The sequence below is a fragment of the Orbicella faveolata genome, unplaced genomic scaffold, assembly GCF_042242905.1.
Source record: "Orbicella faveolata isolate gen_17 unplaced genomic scaffold, um_ofav_v1 contig_13, whole genome shotgun sequence".
NCBI lineage: Eukaryota > Metazoa > Cnidaria > Anthozoa > Scleractinia > Merulinidae > Orbicella > Orbicella faveolata.
Window position 1 is genome coordinate 4,523,514 of NW_028301540.1, and position 11,339 is coordinate 4,534,852.

At 39.1% G+C, this 11,339-nt stretch overlaps 1 protein-coding gene across 2 annotated transcripts; it reads left to right on the forward strand.

Annotated features, from left to right (window-relative positions):
* The first annotated feature begins 172 nt into the window (after positions 1–172).
* Positions 173–10,713, forward strand: LOC110047911 (uncharacterized). Of its 2 annotated transcripts, none has more exons than XM_020753658.2 (8): positions 173–704; positions 996–1,257; positions 1,430–1,743; positions 3,434–3,551; positions 4,117–4,329; positions 4,995–5,095; positions 5,427–5,560; positions 7,274–10,713. In XM_020753658.2, the coding sequence occupies exons 1-8, from the start codon at positions 644–646 to the stop codon at positions 8,636–8,638; spliced, it is 2,568 nt and encodes an 855-aa protein (XP_020609317.2). In that variant the 5' UTR covers positions 173–643; the 3' UTR covers positions 8,639–10,713. The 2 variants fall into 2 exon arrangements, with proteins under 2 accessions (XP_020609317.2, XP_020609318.2); XM_020753659.2 differs by lacking the exon at positions 173–704 and adding an exon at positions 749–891.
* Positions 10,714–11,339: the final 626 nt, after the last annotated feature.

An 11,339-nucleotide genomic window follows, 5' to 3' on the forward strand; every position in this document is an offset into this window, starting at 1 on the left:
TTCTAAAGACAGAGCCTCCGAGCTCTGACAACCCAGAAGCAAAGACCCGGAGCAAAGAAACGAACGTTTGACTTTTTCCCGCCATGTTTTCCAAGCTGTTTACGTCTGACCTGTCAATCACAGGTGAGGTTGTTATGACAACATTAATTTTTGGCCTCGTTCTGCGTAATTCTCGTTTCTGATTGGTTGTCGTTGAAGTCCTGTTGTCGCAGTTGCAAAATGGCGTCTTCTTGAATGTGACCCGCCCCAGAGCCCATGGCTGAAAAAAACACCAAAATGGAGAGGGGCCTCTCGCGCGAATATCTTGCTTTTATCTTTTCCATTTTCCTTGCTCCTCGAACCTGCAGAAACTACCTCAGTCCTTTATCTCGGTGGCTCAAGTTAACGAGAAAATGCCTTCTTCTTTGGCCTGGAATAAAACGAATTGTGTTTTCAGAGTATCGAGCAAGGTGTCATTCAATACGGTTTGGTGTACCAAAAAAGGGCGCTTATAGGGTGTGTGATTTTCTCATTCGCTCATCACCGAGTGGTCGGCAGTTGAACGTAAGCCACAATGGCGAGCGCGTAGGAATCACTCAAAGGAACGGACTTATACGTTCGCTTTTCGCCGTTCGTTGAACGAAGAACTGCTCCATTTACCTTTATGGAGGAAATACAAACTAAACCTGGTCCTTTGAAGTTTGAAACGAACAGTTTCGACACAAGTACGTGCAAGCATTGTTTGTATAAACTAGTCGTACGGAAAATTGTATGCATATTTTAGCGGTCCTTTCACGTCTGAATCTTGTTCGACAGGAAACTTTTCTTCGTTATTCAACAACGCTGAAATGAAGTTTTTACTTCGGTTTCGACCGTCATCTTGTTGTGTTTAGGGAATGGCGGACAAATCGAGTAATTTTCCCTATTTGGGTCGTTGAAATTCATTTTAATTTTTCGATTAATATTCGATGGTGTCTTGTCGTTTCTAATTTTTCGTAAATTTATTCCTTTCGCAGTTGATGTTGGTGCCAAGAAAGAGCAAACCAAAGCGACGAACGTTATGTTTCAAGGAAAGAACATCCACTCTTCGCCGCTGGACGGGAAACTTCTGTGCAGTTACAGCGAAAAGCTTTGTAAGCAAAGGAGACTCAATGGCTACGCTTTCTGTATTCGTCATGTGTTGGAGGATAAAAATGCCCCTTTTAAACAATGCCAGTTTGTGGCAAAATACAACGGACATCAGTGTACAAATCCCATACCGTTTGCCGAGGACAGAATGTAAGCTTATGTGTATTTTCTTTTTCTGTTTCGCTTCTCTGAATTTCAATCTTTCAATCGCTTCCGCGCTTTCTTTGATGTGCGTGGAGTGGAGCGAACTAATCTTTCTCACGATATAGCAGTCGCTTGGTCGTTCTAATTCGAACTTTTATCGTTCCGTTTACTTTTTCAGCTACTGTAATAGCCATTTGCAAGTGTTGGGAATCGTTCCTAAGAAGAATCGACGGAAAAAACCGGGCGAAGGATGTGAAAACGAAGTGAATTCATCTTCGTCGACCTCTGAATGTAAAGCAAGAACAGATGTTTTAACGACTCCTGCCTCGACAAACATGTCTTCGATTCCCCCTCAACTCTATCCTTTTCGTTTAAAAAAGCCCAAAAATGTACCGCAGAAGAGAACTTATACGAATATTCCTGCGATCGAAGAGTTGAAGGATAGTCAAAGGAAGTGGCAGAAGGATAGGGCAGATTTATTCAAGATTTACGGTAAGAATATACGAAATTTTATTGCTGTACACGCGTTTTCGTGTTTTTGTACAGAATTATTTCATGGCACCTCGATAATCTTAAACACGAGAATATCGTGTTACAATAACATCCAGCTTCTGTCCTATTTCATGGCATCGTTTTGCCACGTTCTTTGGTTAAAGACACCCGTTTTCTTGTCATCGTTTCGCTATTCTAACGAAATCTATTTGACCTAATACATCTAATAAAGCTTTGTACGAGAGCAGAAAGATTTGGAATTTATCAAGTTAGCGGATTTTTCCTGTCAAGTAAGGGACATGAGATAATCATGAGATGTGAAGCAGTTTCCTCGTAGGATTTCCCTGAAAAAGATGTTTTGATGAGCGTTACATCCACCAGTTTTCAAGCCACGTTTCTTGTATTTTGAGCAGACAACTTGTTCGGTGGCAGTGTCTTATTTTGTCTGATTTGTTTGGTGTTCTTGCTATGCACCTATGGCGTTTTTTAGCTTGGAAAATTCAGGTATCATCATCAGGAAAATAGACGTGCTATTAGAAATTTAACCAAAGCATATGTTAAAAGAAGTGAACTTGAAAACTGCTAAATTAGGTGAAAATAAAAACACTTTACATCATATGCCGTAATTTTCATGGGGCAGGCTATTTCTGGAAGCAGAGAACTTAAAAGTTTCACAAATAACGAGATAATGTGGTTTGAAATTCCAATTAAGTTTTACCCTAGAATGTACAATACATATTGTAGTCTACATGTAAGCAGTTTAGAGAGAGTGGCTTGAGTTTTCAGTGTTTGTGGGTTAAAGAAAGAGTCTTTCAGTGTGTTTTGATACAAATAGTTGTTGCAAAACGCTTCAACATGTATTTTTCCTTAAATGTTATGGTCTTAGCTCTGCATGTTATTGTAGGCATCTCCATGGAAATAATGGGGCTGGGAACTCCTTTAATTTCCACAATACACTGTCAAAGCTTAATTTCTGTTTTCAACATCAGTCATTGTCAAGCTAACAGGTGTTCGGAAATTATATTGGGAAAATCTAGTTGGAAAATAACTCCACCAAATTATAATTGCTTGGCAGGGTGCGACAAAAAACGGTGTCCACTTGCCCCAGACGAGAGTTTTTGGCCAGTGGGCAAGTGAGTTTGAGATGTGTAAACCAGTGTAAGAATTAAATTTGTGCCAGATGTCTTTATAAGTTTCGCTATTCACTAATACTATACAGGTTTTGTGACTGATATGTTGTTAGGAGTTGTGTGAGGTGCAATCGAATGCTTTCTGTGTACTCTGTATTTTATGTTCACAAAATTCTTAAACGCTTATGCTGGTATATCAAACTCAACATTGCTAAAAAGCAAGGTTTGTGAAGCCAAATTGGGTGCACACTGCACTAATTCTTTAAATTCTCATTTGGCTTATTTTGTTTATAAAATGTTCAAGGACAGTTTGTAGCCCAGACAGTCCAGTGAACCAATTAAACTTGAAGCAAATACATGTAGCGGTGGCAAAACGGGTGAAAATATGTGCGAGTAAGTCCCTATTGTTTTTTTTTTTACTTCTGATTGGACGACAAATTAAAGTGATGCAAGTTTTCCAGCATATCACTTAGCATAGTAATGCAAAACCAAGGTAAATGAGAATTGATTTCAACACTCGGGTGAAAACTGCTTTAACTGGTTGATATATTTCCTTTCAGGTATTGACAGCTCAGATGATGATAGTTCCAGTGAGGGTGATGAAATGCCATGGCAACAAATATGGCTGTCGTCTGACAGTGATCTTGATTACGATGCTCTCAGAAAAGAAAATAACTGGTCAGTTTGTTTGTGTTGGTGATCTTTTAAGATATTATAGAAAGAGTGTACTATAGTGTGAATGTGCATTTTTGAACTCAGTACAGTTGGAAAGTATAAACAAGTACTAGCTGTTAGGGCAATCCAATAAGATGCCGGATGTAACCTGGTTTTTAGTGACCTTCTGTGCAGGTTTATTTTAGCGGAAGCTTGGTATTTCTCCACAAAACATTTTGCTGCCATCTTCAATTTTTGGAGCACAGGGAGTTTGAGGAGAAAAAGAAATTTTTGCCAAGCTGGTGGATGATAGGCAAGCCAAATGACGTGGCAGGGGAAGGAGAGAAAATAGTTCTTTTCCCTTCCTCAACCCCATCCCTGCCCACTCTATATCAACATAGCAGCTTGGTGAGTGATTGCAAACTCAAAGGGTAATTCATGCTCCCTAACAAGATATCTGCAGGCTACGGGTTTTGGGGAAGCACAGTATTGACACAGTAGTGGGACTTGCTCTGCCGGACTAAAGTGTGGAACTTATGAGTCTAGTACTAATCATTAATTTAGTTTGTTTTCATTCTGTTCTCTTTAGCCTTGAAGCTGATATACGAACTGCTAAGATTTCCAGACTAAGTACCCAACTTCGCAGGCAACTTCACCAGCTGCGGAGAACACTGCGGTCAGGCCGTAATCGTTACAAGGATCTTTTAGCATCTGGTAGTGTTCTTGTTAAGGCTGTTCACAGTAACAGTTCAGCATGTGTGGATTCTTTACTTGAAAATAGCAAGAAGTCAAGGAAAACAAGGTGAGAGGGAGATAGTTTAAGTGGTCTACATTGCTGTTTCTTAAGTTTCTGTGGCAGTATATTGCTACCAGCTACTACAAATGTACCTGAAATAAGCCTTATGGTTTTGATTTTGCTAATAGAACTTATTGTAACAAGTTCCCACCTCAGCTATGCTGGCTAGCAGTATGTCTCTCTTTAAGCCCAGTGTCCCACAAGGCACTCACCTCTAATTTTAATAGCATTTAGTGACAAGTATTTTCATCCCACCTAGATGGGATGCTAGTCCATAACGATTACCCTCAAGACCCAATAATTCTCGTGGATGATAAGAGGCATAGATAAACAAAACCCATTGCCATGTCCTTTGTTAGGCTTGAACCCAAATCACTTCATCTAGAGATCAGTGCATCAACTGACTAAAAGCTTGTATTTTACTCATTGTCAACATGGTAGAAATTTGCCCAGAGATAATGATCATTTGCGTAATGCTTTCAAACTAAATTGACCACCAGACACTAACGTTGTAGTAGAAGTTAATTTCGTCAACAGGAAAATGACCATTTTGCACAAGTTGTTGAAATTTTATTTTTGTTACAAGTAGTATTTTGGCAGCTACTGACATCCTCTAGAATGATGTATCAGGCATTAATGATGTAGTAAGTATTGTTTCTGTTTATTGACAGACCAAGACCAGCAGCATGCCAGAGAAAAGCATGTGCATTTTCTAAGGATGATGTGCAATGTGATAAAATGGCTTTCCCATATACCAAGTTTTGCAAGGATCGTATCTTTTCAGCAACTGATAGGGGTTGTACTACTTAGTTAAGGAAAAATTGCTGGGATTCTAGATATGGAGGTCTTTGCTTGATCAGTAGCAAGGGTGGCTAGGCAAACAAAATTAGTTAAAATTATTGTATGTATGTTTGTGAATAATGGCCAAGTATTCTAAAATTTGAAACATTTATGATTCAAGTTTGTTTGTTTGTTGGTGGTTCAGTGTCCTCACCCCCATAAAACATTTGCTTAAAGTGTATATTCCTTGGCTGTTGAGATTCACACAAAGCTTGTAAAGTTGTATTCTGAGTTAGCACCTTTAACTGAATGGAAATTGTTAGATATAATGAATGACTCCAAGCAGGTACTATATGCTCAGTGCACGGCAAAGTGGCCCGGAGGTTTGCAGTGTTCTGTGCCAGTGTTTGATGTTATCCACGAGCGACCTCTTTGTGATGAGCATGCTAGGAAAAAGGTAGTGTTTCTAAATATGCTGTGAGTAATATGACAGTTAAGGTGACTCAAAACAGTAATATTTCTGTGAGACACCTGGTCTCTAGCCCACACTTCAGTGCAAAGCATCACATGATCACCTGAGGGGTCACGAGATTGAAGTTTGCAAAACTTAAAACAAACATGGTGGCATGAGGCCTACTTTGTAAAACTTTGTTTCTGCCAAGTTTGAAAAACAGCAGGAAAAAAACTACTCTAACTTCAAGTTTTCTTTGTTCTTTCTACTCCATTCTTTTTCACCTTGGTATATTTATGGTACTCTTCTTCTACTGCTTATGCTTCTAAAGACAACAGCAAAAAAAGAAAACACTATATGCGTTTATTTGCATTGAACTGTGGGCTTTACTGATCAACGGACTGCCTTCACAGGTGCACAAGGGGCAATCTTGCAAAGTTGAGATTTTAATTTGCGTGTAGAATGTGTGTGAAAAATTCCTTATCCACGAAGCTAATGTCTCAAAAACTGATCCGGCGACCCTACTTTTTTAAACAAATGCAAAAACATATTCAACGGCAAAAGCGTAATACATGTGTGAAATTGTAAAAAAATTTGTGGAGTGAAATTCCTCCAACTTGGAAATTTCCACTTTTTTTAAATTTAAGCAAAATCTACTCCACAGAATTTTTTTCTAATGTTCCCTGTTTCTTCTTTTGTGGCTGATAAAAAGATTTTTAGAATAAAAACATGGGATCATGGGCTTAGTTTTTAAGATAGATGCAATTGATGGTAAGAAGTGGGTCAAGTTTGTTGCTATGCAACAGAACAGTGCAACCTTAATTTACGACTTAACACTGTGAAAGGTATAGTGGAGAGTTACCTTAAAAAATAGCGCAGCAATTTAAAACAGTGCAGTTCTAAGCCTGAAAAATTGCACCTAGTTCTCAAAGTTGAGCCACCTTAAACCCCCCAAAAGACATTGTGCATAAACCATTTTTAAAAACTTTTTGGTTGACCATTATTCAGACTATGAGTAGTCCCTCTTTTGCTTAGTCCCTCGTGCGTGATGCGAAAGAAAACTGCAAGAAAAAAATGGCCACGCAAAATCCTGGGGGTGAGGAGTGTGCGAAAGGAGGGACTACCGCCTAAGCCCAAGAGTTTGAATTGTGCGTTGCTCTCACAACGCAAAAATATGATTGGCTTATGCTAGGACATGTTACGTCTTGCAGGAGTAGAGCAGTTTTATTTAGGATATCTCCTGGGGTTAATGACAACAGGTGATAGTAAGAGGATGTCAAGATAAGAAATCCTACACCAAAAAATCACTCAGCCATGAAAGGGCAAACTCTTGGGCTTAGGCAGTAGTCTCTCCTTTTGCATGATCCTCGCCCCCAGGATTTCGCGTGGCCATTTTTTTCTCGCGGTTTTCTTTCGCGTCATGCATGACGGACTAAGCAGAAGAGGGACTACTCGTAGTTTAACCCTTATTTTGTATTTTCTACTCTCACAATTAAGTAGTAGAGCACTTTTTCCATGTTTAGATAGCCTCATCTAAACACAAGTGGGGTTAGGAGAATTCAAGACAGTTATGAAAACACTTGACGTTGTCTGAGGTTGGCATAACTTTCAAGAATTCCCTTTTGAGAATGTGTAGGTTACTAAAAATTTTGGTGACAAAAAAGCACACGCCTATCGTAGAAATGACAGAAATTAGCTACATGGTTTTATTTTTTGCAGGCCAAGTTTCAGGAAGCTCAAGCCCAGGCTCAAGCTGCAGCAGCAGCAGCAAAGACATCTCCAGGAGTAATCAAACCTCCTGTGAAGAAACCACGCCGCAAACCGCAACCAAAGGCATCTTTACCTCAGAAGGTCCCGAAACTCCCCAAAAAGCTGCTCAATAGGAAACCTGTTGCTCCAAGGCCAAACAAGGCAAGAGTAGTAAAGACACCGAACAATTCTTTAAGACCTGTTGGCTTGGACAATTCATTTAGTCCAGACAATTCATCTGATATGTTGTCTCCAGATATCAGTTTATCGTTATCATCAGACTATTCACATGGGAGTGCGTCTTCTCCAATATCACCAGCACTCGATGACTTTCAGCAATATGATTCTTCAATGTTTGAATCTGAGCAAAGAGATGATATACTTCTTGGTGGGCTAGAACATGAGGAAAGTGAACATGACATTCTTAACGACAATTTCCCAGGTGTGTCTAATGGTAGTTCTTCCATCAAAGGCCTTTATCCTGGCAAAGACAAGAATTGTGGAGCTGGACACTCTGTGCCTGCTTCAGTGATTACACACACACCAGGGTTGTTAAACAGCCCTGCCTTTCTTAGTGCTAGTCAAGGTGGCACAGGCTTGACGGATGCCAGAACTAAATTGTCTCCACTCAATAGCAAGAGTAAGACAAACAAAGGTTCTAAACCAAGAGAAACAAAGAAACTGGTTAATGCAAGTAATGCTTCTTCCCACTCAGTTGAAAGCATTCTATCACCAAACATTCATCATAACAACATGAAAATGGAGAATAACAAGATAAAAGAACTTGCGCTTAACAAAGACCCCATGTTCTCTCCTCCACATGGACTTCTAGGAAGTAATGACTTGAAGTCACACAGCAATGGTGTTACCTCTGATCATCTCCACTCTCCGTCCATGACAATGGATGCTATCCTGTCTCCTACGCAAAGATCCTGGTCAGCAATTGTTAGTAGTAACACGTCTCCAGCTTCATCATCATTTACGTCACCACTTAATTCTTCACAAACTGGATTATCGAGACTAGTGTCACCACCTTTTTCTCCACCCTCAATGTCCCCTCACATTTCACCCCACACTACCCTTGGGAGTGTCTTCACATTTGACAGACCAACACACTTTCAACAATCTCATATTACATCACCGACACTTAGTCCCGCTAGTCCATCATTCCTTCAAGGGCAAATAAAGCAAGCAGGGGCACCTTATCAACGGCCCAATGAGCTTGACAACACTGAAGATCCATTTCTTTTCCCAGTTGACAGAGACCAATCGTTATTTGGTGGTCCATTTAATCAGAATCATGACACTTCCTTGGGTGACCTGCGGTTAAGATGAATGGCATGTTGAGCCCTATGTTTGTCCCCCACAAGCAAAGCAGAAAGTTCTTTAACATCATTTTGGGCAATATGTGGAAAATATCTTTTATGTGGTGAAAGTGACAAGCTTATGTGTCATCTATCGCTCTGTCTATAGATGCAACTTCTTTGTGGACTGCAAAAATCAGGGACCTGTCTGCAATTTATGCGAAGATTTTCCAGACATGACATTTTTTTAGCAACAGCTTAATTTGATTGGTCACTGCTGAAGAAACAGAGCTTGTTGTTACTACTATGTAAATATGGACACTGTAAATATTAAGCCGTTCCTCTCCTTTCTCAAAAAGGTGCAACTCTCCACAGAAAGAAAATATTGTGGTCTGTGATCAGTCTGTTTCTTAACATCTGTGTGGAGTGAACACAAAAATAGCTTGCTCTTTGAGCACCCAGAAGCCCAGCCACCGTGGGCCTGTGCTGCTTGTGGCTTTTAGTTTTACTGCATGCTGCAATTGGATCATGCTACTTTTGCATTCACTCAACACTGCTTTATAGGGAAAACAAAACTTCTTACAGTCTAAAGGAATGAAATTTACAGGCCTAGTATTGTAAATTGACTTTACTTTGCATATTTGAAGAGAAATCATAATTAATTTGGAACCAACGTGATGAGGAGTTCTGAATCACTTGTTTGACTGTCAAAATATTTTCCCTTTTCATCTTGTCGATTTTTAGACCAGTTAAAACATTCCACAATCTTTATTCATTCATGAAAGTCCTGTTGGTTTTTTTGTGGTTGTATCACTAATAATTGTGGAATATTGAAACTACCACAAGTGACCTGAATTTGAAATTTAGAACTGCATTTAAAATGCAACTGATGTTATTTTGAGGAAACCACTGAACACTTTATACCGTATTTATGCAACTTCGTCTCAAAGATGGCTTGAAATATTAATACTGCGATTACTCTCTGTGAATGTTCAGGTGGATTATAGTTTCTTTTCCTCAAATTGGTTGGTTTTGTATGTTGTGATTCAACATTTAACAGTCCCTTTTCAGGGTATTTCTTTCTTGTCGCCATGTTACGAAAACTTTAAATTCTACGGTGTTTTTTCAAAGAAATCCCTGGGGTGTGTTGAAACCTTTGGATTTTTGTTTTTGTTGTATTTGCAAGCTCTTTCACGCTGTATGTAGCTCAATGTTTTGTCCTCAACATGGGTACTAGTTTATTTTTTCTGTCTTTCTTGTCTTTATATTCAGCTATTTGTACTGACCTATATGTTAGTTTCATGAAAATGTTGAGGGGCTGCAGCCAGGATAGGTCACACTAAAAATTAAAACGTTTTCTGGCCAAAACTAATTGTTAAACACAAGCTTTTGACTGCATTAACTGTAGTCTTCATTGAGTGAAGTGTTTCAATAGGCACAAGAAATTCAAAATATAGAGTGATATAAAGAATATAATAAAATAAAATTAGGAATTTTTACTAAAATAGAATGCTAGCAAACCATGATGGCTCCCAGTGTGGACAATAACTAATATTCTTTATGGCAAAAATTCTTAATTTTAATCTACAATCTTTTTATCACACTATATCCTAGAATTTTCGGTGCCGCCTTCATCATTTCACCTTTTAAAGACTGCAAAGCTTGTGTTTTCAAAATATTCTTAGTCAGAGAACGTTTTAGTTTTACTATATTTATTTCACTTTCTTCTTGAAGCAAGTAAGTTTGATTTTTGTTGCTTAGGGCAATGCTTTGGGCAAAATACCACTACTACTTCTTCCTCATTGATGATGAAGTGATGTGCTTAAAACTTGAGATACATTCTTGGCCTAGCTATTTAAAATCTCCTGTTTTATCATTGTACATTGTACAGCAATCACTGAGAAAGAAGATGGATTGCTCAAAGTACCGATGCTAGCGTTAAAAAGAGAAATATTGCTTTCCACTTTCTTGTGCTTTTATCAAACAAGATCCCTCTATGTAATAGAGATTATACTCCCAAACAAACAGTACTGTGGCCTCAGAACTTAAAATATATTTAATATAGAACATTTGTGTAAAAAAATAAAGTATTTTCTGACAACATGATGACCTTGTCAATTGTTGCTAAGGATCCTTCCAGTGATGAATATTAAATTTCTCTTTTATGAGGCTCTCACGGCGACAATTTTAATCCATCACAGTCTTTCGTATTCCACTGAAAATCCAGGGCTGCTTGAGAGAGAAAAGAGGAAAACGAAAAACAAAACCATTTCTATTGGCTCTATAGCATTTGCAATTTCCTCAGAGATTTGGCATTCAGCTCCCCTCCCCTGCAAGGGCTGGGGTTGTGGATACTCCACCGACAATGGTAGAGTTTTAGCGAATTGAAGTGTAGAAAAGGCTAGGAAAAACTTTCCTTCAGGCTTTTGAAAGCGGCTTTCAAAATTTCGTACAGGTATATTAGTGACGAGCAGGTGCGAAGGCCTCTCGGGTTTGAAATTAGCCCGGGGAGTACTCCCTTATATGGGCTATATGGGTATGTGCCGCCCCAAAGGGTATGGATTTTCAGCCGTTTTGGTCATAAATAGGGTTTTTACCACTATTGCTACTAATCTCGCAATCTGATTGGCTAATTTGCCGTTGTCGATCAGAGTCCAGACAACGTTGCCCGCGTCATTGTGCCACGCTCTGAAAAAACATTTTCTTTGACGTTGATATTATGGTGAAAAAGC